General features: G+C 44.2%; 1 protein-coding gene across 1 annotated transcript in view; it reads right to left on the bottom strand.

Annotated features, from left to right (window-relative positions):
* The window catches only part of jph3b (junctophilin 3b), a 78,692-nt gene that overhangs the window by 33,160 nt on the left and 25,665 nt on the right, over window positions 1-19,867 (bottom strand). Inside the window, exon 2 of the mRNA XM_068603834.1 lies at window positions 12,194-13,760. Coding sequence (XP_068459935.1) covers window positions 12,194-12,575 — 382 coding nt within the window. The 5' untranslated portion in view covers window positions 12,576-13,760. The remainder of the gene's footprint in view (window positions 1-12,193; window positions 13,761-19,867) is intronic.

Below are 19,867 nucleotides of genomic sequence, written 5' to 3'. Positions count from 1 at the left end.
AATGTTTCATAACCACAGCTAAGACATGTATGATTACGACAATATTATAAATTGTAAAACCAATAATAATACAGGATTGAATGACAATTATCGGTGTGGGAAGGAGGCGGAATCTTCACTATTTAAAAAAGTTTGCTTTGTTTTGCACCTGCTCTTTTACTTAGAAAGAAAAATGCAATACCCTTCTTCCAATATCTCAAATTTATTGACGAGTGGTGATACAAAAATTCACAATCAATAACTAAAAAAAGCACGATGAATTTCAGACGATGCACCCTCTAACCTTATTGCCTGAAAAAAAGTGAGAAAAGCTCTTTTCTGACCCTCCTCCTCCGTACGTTTTAGAGATATTGCAGCACCATGCCATCCCAAGTGCTTCTAGGGCAAACTCCATCATTAGTATGTCCAGTTAGTATTGTATCAGCAGGGATGGAGGGCAGACTTCCAAGATAGATCTTTAGAGTTTTCATGTTTCAGACAGCACCACTAATCCTCACTACGAACATCAAACCACTCCGTTACATAAGCCAAAGCCTGCAGTGAGGTTGTTGTGGTAGTAGAGGAGGTACGTATTAGCAATGGCAACAAAAAAAGAAGCAGACCGCGATTGACACTCCAGAATATATTTCTTCGCTGTACAATTGAAGCGCATGTGTGGGAAATAAAAAAAAAAAAGTGACGCACAAATACTGAGGAGGTGGATTTGTCTCTGACTTTTTCCCCCAAACTGAACAGAAGAACGTCTGGTGCTCCGCATGTGGAGTGTGTGTCCTTGAATGTGAATGTCGGGGGGATTTATATTTTGTATCGCTTGTCTATGAAGTGATGCTTGCTGTATTTTTTAAGATGGAAAGGAAAAAGAGAAAGAAACCAATCTGTCGACATAACCAGTATGATGAGGGAACCGTGACAGCTGGGGAGGAAGGTAAACGGAAAGACAGATGGTAACTAGAGACAGGTAGACATGGCAACTGACAGACGACAAGCCATGCAGACGTGCGGGATAAACAGACACACAGCAGACCGACGAGCCAAACTGTGGGAAAATCACTAAACGCTAAAAGCAAGTGAAGTCAGTTCAAAGCTAAACCTCTCCCTGTGTAAATCACTGTGTGGGACCATTATCCGTTTAAGAGATTTCGCTTAGGCCCTTTTTCTGTCTGAGTCTTTCAGATTCCCATTTGAGGATTATTTATCTGCTGAAAAATGTTATGAAAAAGACCCGCGATAACATGGTGGTGTGCCGTTGCAATGACGGTTTGAAAATGTCCCCTCTTGTTCGTCATTTCGTAACCGATTCTGTTTCGATGACCTTGTTGGATAGTGTTATTTGGTATTATTTGTGAGCACAAATATCTCAAATAACTACAAAGGGGTTGCCTTCACCAAATCAATCATCCGCATGGATACAGGATGGAAACCAGTCCGAAAGGGGGAACTGCCCATTGTTTCAACAATCCATTTTTCTATAGCACCAATAGAAACGTGTCCCATTGGACCATAAGACCATTTGTTCAACTGCCCGTTGTCTCATTGTTCAGAAGGCCATTGCTGCAAATACAAACTCTCCCTGCAACAAACAGAAGCACATGGCTAATTATTATCCAGCATGATTTTATTTCCGACTGAGGAATACATGACCGGCTACTCGTTGCCTTCTCTCGTTGGGTTGGTAACGTTTAGGCATTAGAAGCAAGATTAGTTAGGTTTAGGGTAAGAATATTAGGCTAAGCCAATCAAAGGCAGAGTAGAAAGGGGTCACACATTCGTCAATGTAGGACAAAAAATATTGTGGCAATAGGGTCTGATGATGTCATTCCGCTTATTAATTAGCCATGTGCTACTGTTCGTTGCACAGAAGGTCCGTGTTTGCGGAGCAATGGGCTTTCGGAACAGTGGGAGTTTGTTTTCAGGATAACGGGCTGTCAGACAAATGGGCTTTCAGACAATAAGATGTTTTTTGGAGTATTTGGGTTTCGGAATAATGAACCTCTCGTAACACAGGCATGCCTCTCACATCAGGTGGCTGTCAAGAAAAAACACGCCACAGTGGCCTCAACAGCAAGTGAGTGGCTGAATCTATGAGATATTTGCCTTCTGAGACCACCAATCTTTCAGATGTTGTGGTCAGAGGGTTAGTCCTGTGCAGTTTCTGTTCCTGCACTAGCCAATGCGTTCATCAACCTCCACCCACGCAGCTGAACCATCCTTGACCGAGACACAATTAGGAAAAGGACATACTTTATCTACTTAGAGCTAGGGCGGCTCCGTGGAAATCAGGAAAGACAGCAAGCCAACCTGCCAACATCCCTCTTTAAACAGCAGGGTGAAGATGTTCTACCCTCTGTTTCCAATAAAGATTGCTGTATAGGGCAACCTCAGCAACTGTGCAAACTACGACGGGATCACCCTTAGAATCAGCTGCATTGCTTGCTCACCCATACCAGGAAAAGTGCTTAACAGGATGATCTTGAACAGAATAAAGGAATTAGTCAGCATTTAGCTGCATTCAACAACAGAAGCAGCACACAGGAATTCACAGAGACAGACCTGTACTGACCAAATCAAAACTCTGTATCAAGATTGATGGAACACAGCTTTCTGATCTATATCAATGTAGTTAAGGAGTATTTGATGGCATGGATAGGAATACTCTTGGGGAAATTCTTCAACAAGAACACTCACAGGTGAGGTGAGGACTGGGGTCAAGGGCGCCTCCGGTCCCATTTTCTATTTTAACTGGCAATTGACAACAATCAAAGACATTTGCAGAGCACAATACTTTGGACATAGCTGGACAACCTGTCCTTTGCAGATACCTTTATGTCACTACACAAACGTATCAACAGATGCACGAGAAGAACAGGTCATTGAGTAACTCATTCTTAAACGGGACTCAACCACCACAGGAGAAACACTAAGATCCTTAATGTAAACACAAACAACGCCAGTGCAATAACAATGCAGCCGAGTAACATGGCAGGTTGATATAGTATAGTATGATATACTATGTATCTTGACATAGTCACGAAATTAAATCTATTGATTTTGTGTACATGGACACAAATTGTCCGTTTTTGCTGGTTCGCTTAGGACGAAAAATGACGTAGATTAGAATCCTTCTCCTTGGTGGACACACAAATCAAACGCATCAATGTGACTCCCGTAAGCAGCGGTCAGAGATGGGACGGAGCAAAGAGCGCCAAAAACTCTTGGACCAGGACAGAGGTGGCGGGGTCCCTCAAACACAGAACTGCTTCAAAGTGTTGCAACGGTACGTACTTATTGTCAGCCCAACAGTGGTGGTTTTCTTAAACCTAACTTTCGTTGAATTACATACCGTCCTCCGTAAGAATAAGTCGTTCTGAGCTACAAGAAGTAGAAAAAATTGACAATTCTTTTTCATGAACATGAAACCAACAGATGACATTTTGTGACTATTTCACAAACTGCCGTGAGGTTTGTGTTGTTCAATGGCCGGTGGAGGTTAGGTGGAAAACTTGCGAGCATGAAAAGATGTTGCCGTGTGAGCTCGAATTGACAAAGCAAAGGCAGCCTTCCTGCAGTTGAAACAAAAACATGTCCCAACTTCATTAATCGTCAATGCTTCTCTTGTCAAAGTAGCGTGGAATTAGCAATCTAACTAATGAACAGCTGGCTAGTTAGCTGGTTTGCTAATTCCACCATGCTGCACTAGTGGAAGGAATCCAGGATTAGGCCCTTTAAAATATAAAAGTTAGCCGTCTTTTACAGAGACAGTCATCAGGGCAGCCAGCAATAAAGTCTCTAATCAGTGCATGTCTGAAATGAAATGCTACGGCTGATAATAAACCTGTAGAAGATGCGATGATCATACAATGATTAGGCTCAGTCGCTGACCCTAATCATTGTAGATGGTCGACTGAAAATGGTCCTGAATACTCCCAATCAGAACACAAGGAAGTTGCAAGGAAGGAGCAGTCAGAAGTACAACCTGATAGACAAATTGCATATCCTAGACTGCTCCCAGAATGAGCTCAACACTACCTTCTTTAATAGCTTAAGGTTATCAATACAGCGAGGCCACCATGACGTCTTCACGGTTTCATCCCACCATGACGTCTTCATGGTTTCATCCCACCATGACGTCTTCATGGTTTCATCCCACCATGACGTCTTCACGGTTTCATCCCACCATGACGTCTTCATGGTTTCATCCCACCATGACGTCTTCACGGTTTCATCCCACCATGACATGTTCATGGTTTCATCCCACCATGACGTCTTCACGGTTTCATCCCACCATGACGTCTTCATGGCTTCATCCCACCATGACGTCTTTAGATTGGCCTCGGTATGATATGATAACAATGTAATTGCACGTTCTTTCAGACTGAGACATGCAGATTCCTCAGTCTCATGGCTATCAGGAGTCATGCTGAGTTTGTGTGTAAGATTAAACAGAGACAGTAAGATGAGAAGTCTGAATATAACAGTGAAACAGTAATGAATTAAGCGTAAATAGGTTTTTCTTCCAACAACAATCCATCCACATGCGCGGATAAGTGGTCCAGAGAAACATGTCTTAGTTACAGGATGATAGAATACACAGTGGAACTGAAGAGCATCCTCCCACACGTTCAACTGGGCGGCACATATCCCCTCTTTTCCATGCACCCGTCGTCACGCTTCCAAACATCCCGTCCAACCATTTCACAACCCAAAAGGAAGCAGGTTTTTTGATTTAATTTGGCCCACCAACCGTATCTCTGCGTGTAATAATGTATGAAGTTGCTGGGTGTACTTACACATGAGATGTGAATTTATTAAGTCAGTTTACGTAACGTGGTCGGAGCTGAAATAAATGCTGCACTGATACGAAGATATGTTAATGTCAGACAATTATAAAGTGGCGTGTTTTGCCAACAGCTGGCGGACAGGGGGGAGGTTCCAGGACGCCGCTGAGCTGTCATCAGCGTCGTTTATTGAAGCATCTGCAATTTGATGTGCCCCAACAAGAATGCTGTTTTCGTTTTTCGGTGTGTGGCGAAGTCTTCATGGAGCAGGGCGACAGCTGAGTGAGTTTTTGTGCTTTTGACACTGTGTGTGGTGCATTAGCTCGTCAGATACAACAACCACTGCTGCTGTAATCTCTATAGCTGTTGTCACCGTCGTACACAGCGACAGTGGTAATCTCTGCCTCTCCCTTTGTGACTCACTTCATTTCTCACTAAAATGATTACTGAAGCGTTCTTTTCATTTCTCTCTCTCTCTCTTTCTGTGTGCGTGTGTGTGTGTGTGTGTGTGTGTGTGTGTGTGTGCGTGGTTGGTAATCAGTCAGCTTAGCTCTTCATCTCAGTAAACACCATTAGCCCGGAAGGCCAAGCCAGCCAATCAGAACCCGGTAGAGCCGGCTGGGCGGCCAATCGCTGCGAGGAACACTCAGTCCCCCGTGACACGCTGACCTGCTGCATGTCGGTGAGCGTTGCCATGGAAACCCTACTGTACAGAGCGGCTCCGGGAAAATTTAGCGGAGCGAGGGAGGAAAGCGAGAGGTGGGAGGAGAAGAGAGAAGAGGAGGGAGAAATGTTGGCAAATGTAGGAGAGGAACCAAAAGCCAAACAGCAGAGATAAGATAGAGAAGTGTTTCCGAGAAACGTGGCATCAGGTGTAGTCGGAAGGGAGAGTGGGACTGGCAGTGATCTTAGACCTGGCTGTGGGAAATGGAGCTGGCTCTTAAGTGCACAGCGTGATCCAAAAGTATGTAGGCAGCAGAGCATCTTTGGATGTCTTGGCTCCTGACTCTTATTGCTTTGGACAAGACAAAGCCCTGAGGTTTTAAAGAAAGACTGTCAGCTTTCGGTCGCAGTCCCATGTGCACGAATGCAGGCGAGTGACCATCACCTGCCCACGCGATATTGTTGCAGGATGCGGGCAGCGCCAGGTGGGGTCCACCCAGGTGGAAACCCACGGCTCTGCCGAGTGAAGCCAATGCAGGAGTGTCTTAAATCTTGCATTCTCTCCACTGAACAGCAGGGAACAAAAAAGTCTGCTATTCAGCATTTTTTTAATTTAGCTTTTTTTTTTTGTGCATTTTTTTGCATTTTTTTTTTAATTTTGCGCTCACAACTACAAGGTCTACAGTGCACAAGGGTTGCAGACTCTGAGACGCATTCCTGCTAAGTGTGTGAGGGCTTCGGGCGGGTTTTTTGCTGCTGAAGGGACCCTGAAGGTTCATTAAACCTGGATGCTATATTATAATGTGCAAGGCTTTTAATTATTCATTTAATATTCAGGAATTTGACAACATGGGTCCCAAGATGCTGCAATTTTTTTTTGTAGAAGACACATGACACTTGGCATAGTACTAGGATTTTCATTATGTTATTCAGATAAATATAAACAAAATAGGAGTAGAAGGGACATTCCCATTCAAATCACCATAGCTGGACGGTCAGAGAGGCAGCCATTTTTATGTGTGCCATCACCATTGTGACCTTATAGCGGGCTAACTTCCATATAGACCAAAAAAGACTTCTGGTAACTCACTGAGGTGAGGTTTGCAGTAACAACTAAAAAGAGCAGTTGAGTAGTAACGATTATGAAGCCTAGCGAGCGAGAATAAATGAAAAGAATCTTTCATCAATGCTTCTTTTGTCAAAGTTGTGTGGAATTAGCAAACTAGCAAGCTAACTAATGGACAGCTGGCTAGTTAGCTGGTTTGCTAATTCCACCATACTGCACTGGTGGAAGAAAATGAAACCAGTGGCATTTTCATGATTGGTTGAAACAACAAGGAACAAATGTTATAAATTCGGGGGAATAGAGGATACTGGGCTGGGTTTGTGTGCACTATCAACCTCCTGACTAAGAGCAGGTCTGTTGCTATATCTATTTTTATTTGAAAGGATGACAAGATTGTGCTGGAGATATCAAATTAAATTCAGTGTTTTCTGAACTATAACTTGTGATGGAGTGGAGGTGAAAACTATCAGCTCACATACGATTCCCACAGCTCTCCTTTACCCAATATTAAACAGGATGCAATGCCGACACAGGTCATGGCTAGCTAGCAACCAACAACCAGATTGAGGGATGGGTGCTAACTAGTGCTGCGCAAAGATGAAAAACTTTAACTTATATTTTGCGTGATTTTTCTGTGATTAACAGCGATTAATTACATTATGCGCAAAATTCAATAATGAATGAAAAACTAGCATATTGCACGCTTTTTTTTTTTTAAGTAATGGTATCAGAACAATATAACAGACACTTTCGGAGCAACAACAAGTTAATATACAGTATATAAATATTTTTTCTTTTTTTTATGAACAGGTACCAGAAGAAACATTTGTCTTTTATTAGGGAACAACATAAACAGTCTGTTCAGCAGAGAGGGTTCCTGTTAGAGGAACAAGCGACTCCTTCTTTTGTCCATGTTCAATTTGTTGCCGTTCTAATTCAGCAGCACTTGCTGGACTGTGTTTGAAGGCCCACAACTGTTCTGCATTTGGTCAGGACATTGTCAAACACACTGTCCTGCAGGGACACTGTGACAGAGCGCTGGAGAGTGTGCGCGCAGGGCAGACCAGCAGATGTCTCGCAGCAGCATCATATCTCTTCACTATTCATGCTAAGTGTGCTGACTTATTGGAAATAAAATGTTCCCCGCACGTTTCTGCAAAATGTTTTGCAGAAACGTGCTTAATATTAAAACACATTTCAAATCCATCAATCAAAATGCAAGCCCATCTGTCGGAGGGGTAAACTCCAAACTGTAACTCTGAGATAACTGTCTAGTAATCTCAGTCTGTGCGTTTCCATGATGGTATCAGTTTGAATCTTGCTTTAGTCGGACTATGCTCTCTTTCGGGGCAACTGTTATTATCCTAATATACATGGCAGTGAACGAATCGAATCATTGGCTGAAAGCATGTCATATCCGATACGATAGGTGGCGCTGTTTTCATTCCAACTAGTTGTGATACAGCCATTTCCGCTTGACCTCTTCACCACCAACAACAAGAACCAACAACATCAACTCCTTCAATACATTAAGCTAGGGTGACCAGATTTGTGTTTGGGAAAAAGAGGACACTTTGTCGTGTGGGGGAGGAGGGGGGAATAGTGGGGGGTAGCGTTATCCCCGTTATCGTTTCATCCCGCTCCACAGTCGTGCATCTCCGCAAGCTTTAGCTCATGAAAAAGAACGAGTTGTGCTAAGCTACAAAAAAAAGTTTGTCGCTGAAATACCAGTCGATTATTGATGCGGCGATGTTTCATGCCGAACTAGTTTCTTCAGAGCGTAACAGGATATTCGTCGCGAGTGGAGGTGACAAGGCTCAGTGTTGCCAGATTGGTGATGGCGTAGTATCGTACCAAAGGCTCAAAAATGGTCATATTTGCAATATCGTGCATCTTGCAACACTGAGATCGGTCGACCAATGACAGTTCTCTCTACAGTCAAGGCTCGCGCTGCCGGCTGTGACAACTTATCGTCTCTTTCGACTTCCAGCTCATGACCTGGGAGGGAAGGAGGAAGGAAGGCGGCGGGATCTCGAGCATGCGCAAAGACGCAAAGTCCAGTTGTTAATCCAATTCACCGTTTACACGCCGCGATGTCCGAATTATGAACCTAGTTGGATCGAGTTATCCAGGGGTGTTAATCGGATCGTGGTCGAAGCGCAATTATTCGAACAAAGGTGTTTACATGAAAGGGATAATTCTATTTCAGTCTGATTAAGCCAGTAATTCGAATGCATGTAACCACGGTCAGTGAGAGCAACAGTTGGCACAAGTTGTAACGCCGTCACTTTTGGAGTCTGCTCCGTTTCATACAACTTGTGTATTCGCCTTACGACGATGCGTCTGGAGGCGCGTTGTCATTCGTTGCGATTCTAAGGACGCCGGTTGGCTGCTTCAATGCTGTTTAAGGTACTTCAGGCTCGTAGTACTCCAGTGATAAGATCATTACAAATGGTTTCAAATAGCTTTGCTTTCATCAACTATGCCGTCTGGTAGGGATTTAAAATGAAAATGTCCATTTTATAAGTGCAGTACCTGTGTGCGGCAGGGTTAAGCCCCTCACAATGCCACAAAACATGCTGTTAATGCATGATGAAATCATTGTCTGCATTAATGGATTGAGGCCAGCCCTCGTGCTAACTTCATCCAACTGTCTTGCAAAGCAAACTATGCCTGTGTTTTTTAAACGCTGTTAGGTGCAAATTGCATGGGATTTTTACATATTTTAAAACGAAGGACTGACTTCTGCAACACAATGTAGCCTGAAACTCCTGTAGCGTTGACGTGCATGTGTATCTGCTAGTGCAAACCCAGTTCATGCTGAAGCCTTTGGAAGAGACAATACCAAAGGGACGTTTGACTACGTCTGACACATAATGTAAAATAACTTTATCAAATATCAAAAATTGCATATTTATAACAGATATTAAAAATCTGGTCGGGCAAGACGCTTGTTTATAATTATTATTATTATCAATAATAATAATATTGTCATTTTTGCCCTATTTAGTATCATCCTACTTTTAATAGTGTGCTGTTTCATCAATCTCTGTATTAGAAAAAAATTCCGCCTCATACATTTATACAAAAGACAAATGCATGCTGTTCTAATAAGGACACGGTGTACTACTTGAGCAAGATAAACACTCATAAGTAGGCCAATCTCTGCTGCATTTACAGTATGTGGGTTCAGATACTTCTCAGAGCCACGGTGTCTCTCCAACACGTTCCTCTCTGGGTGGTTTTCTCATCCTTTTTTTCCATCCATTTTGTCTTCATCTCAGTCCTCCCTTGATTAGAGTGTATCTCTCGAAGCAATCATCATAATCATCCATCCATCCAACCTGCCATCTTTCCATTATCTGTTGATCATTTCACTGATCCATCCATCAATCTGTACATCTGTCGGTCCGTCTATCCCTCTCCACCTCCGTCCGCCCGTCTCCCCCATCTGTCTGGTTTTCTTCTTCTTTGTCCTGATTCAACCCCTTGAACCAGTCTGGTCTGCGGATTCTATTGGGCAGCTCAAGAGTGTGCGAGTGTGAGGGTGCATGTGCATGTACGTGTGCGTGTGTGTGTGTGTGTGTGTGTGTGTGTTTGCGGTCCAAGCCAGCATTGTAAAACAGCCTACAAGTTGTAGAGTTATGTAACAAAGCTTTAACTGCATGTATGCTGCTGTCAGCTCTGTTACTTAACTCACTCTGCCAGATTTCATGTGTGGGAACCTCTGCACGCACACTGTGTGTGTCTGTGTGTGTGTGTGTTCGTGTGTGTTTATTTTTAAGCAGGAATCCATATGGTTTGCGGTCTCTCATTAACAGTGACTGAGCTAAGTCTCGGTCCAAGAAACTCATGGCATTGATGTCATTGATTTTTTAAAATGATTTAAAATAAATGTTCAACAAATTATAATATATATTGTAGCTTTTTACTGTGGTAACGTTGAACAAACAGAGTCATGGATATACTACATGGATTAAAGTGTGATTTGGCAAAACTTTCAGATTTAGAGATATTGCAAGTGTCACAATAGCAAAACAATCGTGTTGGTAATAGTCATGCTAGCATCATGGCTCTCGGGATTGCAATGCTGATCAGTCGAACCACGACAAAATATATCAACAGCCAAGATGAACTGGCACAACTCTTTGTACACATTATTCATGATGACCAGAAGACAACGCCTCATGACTTCCTGTGACTTTTCCCTCTTACACATCATGAGGTTGAAATTTGTGATTTTGAGAGAAATGCTACAACTCTTGGGTAAGTACAGACATTTATTGTCCAGAGAAGATGAATTGCTTCAACTCTAATCCCTTTTATTCTAGTCCCATCATTTCAATTTATGCAACACTTTTGGTTGAAGACCAAATCAAATTCCAATCAGTCTCACACAGTCCATCCAGACGCCGGGTCAGTGGCCTTTGGCGTCTGATACCGAAGCACAGAGGCAAACTTTAGTGTCTGTATGAGACGCAACAGGCTTTCAACTAACTCCAATAGATAGCCATCTGTGTCGGCATTTGAATGTCGGAGACCCTGACGTATTACAAAAAAGCGAGTAAGTCCACCAAGGTTGGACGTTGGGGGTGAACGGTGAACAAACACAGCTTTTCCCCCAGGAGACTTCTGTTCATGTCACCGTTACCTAAGGTGACCAGACCTCCTCTTTTTCCCGGACATGTCCTCTTTTCGAGACCTAAAAAATGTGGGATTCCAAAAACGTCCGGGATTTTGCCTCGTTTAATATTTGTGTTTCTCTGGGTCTTTCACAAACTAGTTTTGCAAACAGTATCTCCCTTACGTTCCACCTCTGACTGTAGAGAGAACCGTCATTGGTCAACCGATCTCAGTGTTGCCAGATGCACGATAATTCTCCTCCAAATACGACCATATTGAGCCTTTGATACTTTGCCATTTCCAATCTGGCAACGCTGAGCACCTTGCCACCTCCACCCGTTGCCTTGTTTACAACAGCACATGACATCTGCAGCCATTCCCCGTGATGTGACCGTGATGTTCTGTGGTGTATTTGATTAGATCTTTTACAGCAAACAGGAGCGATTAAACTGGTGCATAGTACATGTACGCGTAGAAATGGAGGGTGAAGACATGCATTCGATGTCTCAGCCCTCCGCCCGACCTTGTTTTCTAAAACACCTTGTTTTCCTGGGACTTGTTACTTGGGAGCTGCTGTCCTCATCTGTCCCTCCAACCTTTTATTCATCCCTTAAGACTGCATGGCCTGAATTGACGGCCTCCAAATACACAGTGTCTCCTCATGAAGCTGAGGGGTGAGGATGAGGAGGACAAAAAGACAGAGAGAGGAAGAGACAGAGGTAGAAAATTAGAGTCATTTTCATTGCCGGTCCTCATGCAACTCCCTGCTTCTGGACAAGTGTGTGTGTCTGTGTGTGTGTGTGTCGACAAGGCACAGCTGAAGAAAGAATGACCCGAGGTAACCTCTGGACAAACGTCTCCTATTGCACATCTGTCACATCTGTAACTGTCATCGACATGTCAATCGTCCTCGAGTAACGAGTCATTTTCACAGATGACAATCGTCAGTCAATCCCAAATAACGCTCCTTGACAGGCGCTGGTTGGTTCACACAATCCTCACGTACACGCGCTCAAACCCACCCCCTCAAAACACCCACAAGGCACCTGCACCCTGCCCCTCTTACCTCCATCTGAGTACGTCTCTGTTCCGTATCCGTCCTGCAGCCCGTTGTTCCAAGTCCCCTCGTACTTCCCGCTCGTCCCCGTGCTCTCCCGCACGCCGTAGCGTCCCTTAAAGCCGTGCGTCCACTCGCCCTTGTACACCCAGCGGCCCTTGTTCTCGATGCCCACGCCGTGTCTCTTACCCTGAGCCCAGGTGCCCTGGTAGGTGTTCCCGCTGGGCCAGGTGTAGACGCCCAGCAGCTCGAAGCCATGGGCCCAGGAGCCGCAGTACTCGCCCTGGCCCTTGGGTCCCGTGCAGATCCCGTGGCCGTGCGCCTTGCCCTCGTCCCACCCACCGCAGTATGACCCCCCATCGTCAAAGTTGAACCTGCCGCCAGTGGACATGCATGAAATAGGTCTTGGCAATTCCCCTGAAGCCTCGACAAAAAGAAGAAGAAAAGAAAAAGAAAACAGAGGGGGGAAGAAGAAGGACAGGTTGGTGCTAGAACAAGTCCACGGAGAGCCCGGAGATCGGTGAGGTCAGAGGTGAGGAGGAGGTGGAGAGAGTGGGAGGGAGAGGAAAAGAACTCCCACGCAAATCGAGCGCCGCCGCCCTTTGTTTTCGGCGGCTTTCGGAGAAGAGGGCGGATAAACGGGGCGAGCAACAGAATCGTGGCCCCTTCACTGGGGGCGTCAGGGGTGTTCGGGCGCGCTGGGAAAGGGCAACGCGGTTCACACCATCCTCTCGGTGGGCTCCGTGTGGCATCGGCTAGCACTTGCTGACTTCTCCGTGGCAGACGAGGGTGAGAGAGGAGCAGAGTGGGCCCCGAGCTGCCATTATCCTCTCTCAGCAGGGGTTGATACCATGAGGCAGCTGCACCGGCCGGGCCATCGGCCTGCGAGGGGTCTACGACAACTCTTCCTTCTGCCGCCTCCTACCCGACAATGTCTCCGCCTCTCTGGGGGTGTAGAGCCGAGAAGTCTCCCGGCCCCTCAAACCTCCGAAGCTCCAGCATAGAAACCCCCCTTCAAGGCTCTCCCATCAGTGCGATGCCCAAACTGGAGCTGTGACATGTTGTGTGATGAAGATAGAAAGAAAAGGAGGGGTTGTTGTCTTCTTTTTCTTTTTCTTCAAGCCCGGTCCCAGTGAAAAAAAAAACAAAAGACCATTTAAAAGTCAGACTCTGTAGCTCACTCCAGGCTTCACCTCCTTTTCTTATTCTCCGCCTTCACACACACACAGACACACACACACACTGCCTGGTCGCACAGCGGAGGAACACACACATGCATAGAGAGAGCGAAAGGGAGAGAGAGAGAGAGGGAGAGAGGGAGAGACAGAAAAATGGGGGAAAAACATCAGGTAATCTGCTTGGCTGCCTTCTTTTGATGTTGTCTGTCCTGTGGTGCCGAAGAACAGCAATGCAGTCTCCTGCCTCATCCGCGCGCACACACACACACACACACACACACACACACACACACACGCAGACACGCACACACACAGTCTTTCTGACAGCAAGTGCGCACACACACAGACAATGAAAATAAACAACTGAATTGATTAATTTCTCCTCCTCTATTTCCTCTCTCTCTCTCTCTCCCTCTCTCTCTCTCTCTCTCTCTCAGTCTGTCTGTAGGTCTTTAATCCACTGCGTCCATAAGTGGTTTATCCTCTGCGTGGTCTGCCTTCAGGTTGACCCGCTTGATGAAACACCATCCATCTATATGATCCTGTTAATGGTGTGTTCCGTCCTCTTCAGCATCTCCTGCTCGTCTCCATGTTTCCCTACGGAGCGCCGGCTGACGCACAGCCTGCCTTCCTGCCTGCTGTCTTGTTCTTACAATCTCCTCTCCTCCTACGGCTGGATCTCTCTCTCTCTCTCTCTCTCTCTCTCTCTCTCTCTCTCTCTCTCTCTCTCTCTCTCTCTCTCTCTCTCTCTCTCTCTCAGAATCTCTGCTCATTAAAGAGGACTGTTCCAATGCAGCCAACCACCCTCCCCCCCCCCCCTCCATCCTCCCCCTCGTCCTGCTCAATAGCACGCTCCAGCTTTTAAAGAGACATACACACACACACTCGCTTCCTCCCTCACCTGTAGCTTTTCATCATTTACTCCCCCTTTGTCTCCATCTTTCTGCACCTCGCCTCAGTGGGCTCTCAGATGGTTGGCTCCATCAGAGAGCCCAGAGATGACTGCAGTGGTAGCGATACATATTTTGCCATCAGCAGACGGATGAACCTTGAAGAAATAGTTCACCGCATTTTTTTTTCCACCGACTCACTTTCATGTGAGTGAGTGTTGGCTTTAGAAGACTGAAGAGACTGTACATATAAAGTTACAGCCAGCAGTTGGTTAGCTTAGCTTGGCACAAGGTGTTAGCTCAGGGAACTAGAAGTGCTGGTATCAGGATTTTTAATTTTTTTTTAAAGTTTGGATAAAGCCAGAATCCACGCCAAGATTAGCCGATGGACTCCTGTCTCGAGCTCCACATTTAGTGCACAGACGTGAGAGCCAATGCCGTTCATTTAACTTTCATGCAAATAGGTATTTCCCTCGCCTCAACCTACTTCACGCAAATTTAACGTTTTGACATTACGGCTAGTGTAGGCTCATCGCAAGATTCATTATACAATCATTTTTTTGTTAGTCTGTGGTGGCCACAGACAAATTACACGATAACAATCAGTGACATCCCCCTGTATTCCCCCTCCATGGCCATCAGAATGCATTAAAGGAGACTTAACACTAACTAATGACACCATAAACTCATGTTTACAATGTGTATTTTGGTAATATATCAAGTAAGAAGTAGAGTAATTTTCATACAAACTTGTATACAATCTGATTATTTTTGCAACCGAAGACGTCGCCCCCTGATGGCCATTAAAAAGAATGCAACGTTTTAGTCACTTCAACATGGGCTTCACTTATCGGACCCAGTGGTTTCCAACAGATATTAATTCCAAGTAATCAGGTTAAATCATATTAAGATACAATCTGGATAGGAGATGTGCTTAAATGCAGGCTGTAAAGAAGGTATATGGGGAGACACAGCCCTAATGTCTTCTTTTTGATTTGTTGATTGAAAACTAACAGAAACATGATGCTTTGAACCTGTTTTACCACAACCAATTTAATGGCGAAAATTGTGAAATTTGCATTCAATTAAATACCTGATATCTTTTCAACCGCAAGGTCTATTTGAAGAAAACCCATAGATAGTAAATTTATATATGTGTTAGTGGTATATAAGTTCATGATAATCCACAGAAAAGAAAAAAAGCTTTTTTTTCTCATCGTAAATATATTAATGAATATATAACATAGCTATATATGTTAGGAGTATATGTAAGAAGTTGGGCTTTGATTGAGTGAAGTGAAGTATTTTTAATAATTATTTTAGTTCAGGATTCTCGTGAACTCGGCCAACACTAAAAATTCCCTCTGCCTCCCTGGTGGATGAACGGTCTTTGCTTCACTCTCGCCATGTGCTGCAGGCTGAGAGGGAGCTATAGAGTCCCAACATGATGGCCCAATGATTAATATTTCAGCTAGTCCTTTTTTTTTTTTTTTGCTGGACATAAGTGGCAATGTCGTGCGTATCTTAAAGAAGGTTGGTTTCTCAGCGGATGTGGCGTTATTGGTGGATTCAATAAGGATTCCATTATCCAGGGTTATTGGGCCGACACATTTCACTTGAGTTTTGTGCCAATGTGGTGTGTTGTGATGTTTAGATCTCAGTGCGTTGATCTCAGTTTAGATCAACACTGAACTAGATGATACAAATGTTACTCCAATGATTTAAGAATTAACTCCCCTTGTCGTCCCCTCCTCCCTCTCCCTGACTGTCCTCTTATTCTACCTCTCTTGAACTTCTTCCCATGTCCTCCTGTTACTCGCTCAGCTCCTCCCTGCAGCTGCCCCTGTTGCCGTTGCTGTCCTTGTCCTTCTGTCTGCCAGTGTCTGGGAGAGTTAAGCCAATTACAGTCCAGATTACAGTAATAAAATCACTGTGAGGCTGAGGATTAAGGTTTAGGCCTCTAAACACACTGGTAGTAGAGAGAGAAGGGGGGTGGGTGGGAGAGAAAGAAGGTAAACAGGTGAGGAGGACAGAAGAGGCAATGTAGAGTTAGTTTAATTTTCTGACCACAACAAAGGGATTAGGATTAAGGGAAATTAGTGTGTGCCCACACAAATCCATGACATCCTCTGAACTGAGTGAAACAGTGCAAAGACGCGCTGACACAAACGTGGATAAAGGTTACTAGGTTGACATATTGTCAAAAGCATACAAAGGAGACTGCTGTTTGTGTCCCGCATGAAACCAAAGGTTTTTAAAATGTACTTCCAGAACTAAAAGTTAATGAAAAGTCCTCCGGGCCCTACTGTTCGACCAGAACCATGTCTGAGCAGACCCTCAGATCCTGCAGGGGTCAAATGAGAAGAATTAAGGGAATCTGGTGCTCGGAAACAGGGAACATCAAAATTCACCAAAAAGTTTAAATCCTTGTAGTTTCATTACATTTAGCTGATGCTTTTCTCCAAAGTAACTTACGATAAATGCTTTTAACTACGAGTACAAACTCAGAACAACAAGAATCAAGAAAGTATGATTTCATGAAGAGAGCCAAAGAAACTGCTATCAATAAAATTGTAGTAAATAAGATTGAATATTTAGACAGTTACTAATTTATACATGACAGACAAAGATCACCGCTATCATTCATTTGAAGTCTTGAGTTGGTGAACCCCAAAAACAGAGATAAATCTTTGGAGCTCTGTTTTTGGTCTCCACTAACTGCTAAGGGACCTAGCTAGCTCTGAAGCAGCTAAACGCTTAGCGTGCAAGCTAGCAACTAACCCTGCTCCTCTGCTGGCTGGCGCTGATCGGGCACTGGTCGGTGGGTTTGTCAGGATTCTGGTGGAGGAGCTGCCCGATGTTGATGGCAGCGATGAGAAACAAAGCCAAGCAGCCGTTGTGGGCTGTAAAACCAAAAGAAAAAGAAAGAAAACAAGCGTTGTATCCCTTCAGGTTTTGGTGCTCCCAAAAATAGGGGCAGAATTCTTCATCAGGAGCTCTTCCTTACTCTCCATGTTCTCGTACTCCCATGAATCGATGCCAAAGCCACTGATGTGACACAGCAACAAAAAAACTGCAGAGCCTGGCCTTACAAGAGCATGTAAGTCAATTTTACATGTTCATAACACAATTCAACCATAAATATTAACATTAACCATACATATAACTTAAAGGACTCTAAAGTGAATCAAGAGAGCTCCCCAAGTTATGAAAATATACATTCTTCTATTCTAAGCTTAATGTCACACATGATAAACACACCTTCCTGGAAAATTCACAAACCCACGGAATTCACCAATTGTGCCCAAACCAGTCAGACAAAGCCTCAGGAAAACATCAACCACATTGCATTTTCTTCCAGCAAAAAATTGAAATATGAATTCAATACTTCCTTGCTATGTATTGCTGTATCTGCTTGAGCACAGCCCCTCTGTTGTGGAACCAAAGGTGTCCAAGAAAGAAATTTAGGGTTTTTTGAATTTCAGCAGACCTAAGCCTACGGTTCACGAAATCTGCACTAAATTACAATAAATATTTAACTTAACTTTAACTGAATCAAAGTCAAACATAGTGCTATTTTATACTGCTATATGAACCTATTAAACACGCTCTCATAAGTGTTTTCTATACATTGTACCTTTTTTTTATAGTCCATGTGGTTGAGGAGATATTCTGTATTTAGTAAGGGTATGCACACGAGTATATGGGTATTATTCATATATTCATATAATGAGTAGTAGACATGGACCACGGTCCAGTCCAATGTGGCATCTAGTTCAGGTGGTCTTCTCCGTTGAGGCATTTGCTGGTCTGGTCCGTCTGAACAATGAGCATCTCCAAGAAATCAATAAGGAAACTCTTCTGGCTGGTCAACACTCAATAGTTATGTACCTGCACCTTGGAGTAGTGCGCCTTTGGATAAAAAATGACAGAACCACCAAACTGGACTGGTTTCCATCCAATGGTCAACTGGGAACCTTATTGGGTTGCTAGTTTTGGGCACTCACTTATCATCAGTTCTTCTTACATGTAGACTTTATTTATAATAAGCAAGTGAAGCAAACAGCTGGAAACATCCTCCTTCCTTTACCTGACATAGCAAGTTTCTCTCCACACTCTCGACTGACGCGGCTCTGATGATTACGCGCTACGTCAGCAACGCACCCAAAAAAACAACACAAAAAAATATCTTCTCTTTAGTTATTTATAAAAAATCTTTTCTTGTCCCGGAGTAAAAAAAAGGTGGAGGAGTGGGGAATAGGGGGGGGGTGGGGGGTCGAAGAAGAAAAAATAAAGAAAAAGGGAGACAAGTGGGCGGTGAACGAGAGGAAGGCAGCCTCATTCTCATCCATCTCTCCCTCTCCTCTATTATTCATCAGCCTCCTCACATCCCTCGCTCAACATGCTGATGGAGGATAAAATAGGTCAGAAGGATAGGCTGGTACTCGCAACAGTGACTGATGTCTTCCCTGACACGACGCACACTCGTCCCCTCTTCCTTTCCAGCATTCTCTCGCTCCCCCTTTCCCTTTTCTTTCTCCCCTGCTGCTGCTGCTGCCGCCGTCTCGTCATCCCGTCTTCTTCACCCTCACTCTCCACCTCCTCTCATCGTTTGATGATTCGAGGATGCTGCCGTTCCTTCGCTCGGCGCCTCACGCTTCCTGTTCTCCCCTTTGATTGTTGTAGACGAGTGAAACTCAAGGCGAAGGGCATGTGTTGCTGCCAGCCATCAAAACATTGTATCATTACTATGAATCAGTTATCTTGTTTGAGGGAACTTGACACCTTGACCAGAAATATGGAAAAGATGAGTTAAAAGCATGAAAGTTAAATCAGAGGGAACGACAAAAATGCCAGATCATGGTTTTATTGTAGCTTTACTGCTTTGGGGTACTTTTCGCAGTCTTTCTGCTCAAACCTCCAATAAAACTCTAACTTCAGACGGGGCTTTATTCACAAGCCTTTCAAGAGAAAGGTAAATTGCCCCCAAACACGAATTATTTCATTTCTTACACACTTGCATATGAGTGTCAAAAGTTGCTAAAGCAGTCTCTAAGCGCCATCACCTGTTTTCTCCACCTGTGTGACCGACTGCACTGACAGAGGCCTCCACCAGGTGGAGGCAGACCCAGACGAGAAATACACATGGATCATTGTCAGGTTTGATTTTTTTTTTTTTGCACAACATATAGGGGAAATGTATCAGTGTTGTAAATCAGATTTTCCATTTTGTGTTTGACTTTTCGTGACAACTTTAACAAGTTGTCCTCACCCGAATAGCATGACAGTGTCCTCTTGTGGCAGGAAACGCAACAACTTGTGGACGCACTGGGCCTTGAAGCTGCACTCATTAATATCATCATACTAACATTGATCAACACGACTTATTTGAGCATATACGTAGAAAATTTGCTTCCCCGCCCTGGTCTCAAATGGAGAGGAGCAACATAGTTTAAATATGTCAAAGGAGCAGCTCTCATCTTTTCTGGTTGAATGGGTTCTTCATGGTCAGTGTGTTACCAACAGGAGAGCAAACTCTGTACTGCTGTGGATGGGGCAGTTGGCAAAACTTAAACCCAAACAGATATCAATTTAAGCGTGCGTCTTATTTATTA

This window comes from Clinocottus analis, unplaced genomic scaffold, assembly GCF_023055335.1.
Source record: "Clinocottus analis isolate CAN_PGR_092001 unplaced genomic scaffold, fCliAna1.0.p SCAF_6, whole genome shotgun sequence".
NCBI lineage: Eukaryota > Metazoa > Chordata > Actinopteri > Perciformes > Cottidae > Clinocottus > Clinocottus analis.
Note: the sequence above shows the minus strand (reverse complement) of the source record. Positions and strands in the feature narration are given on the sequence as shown.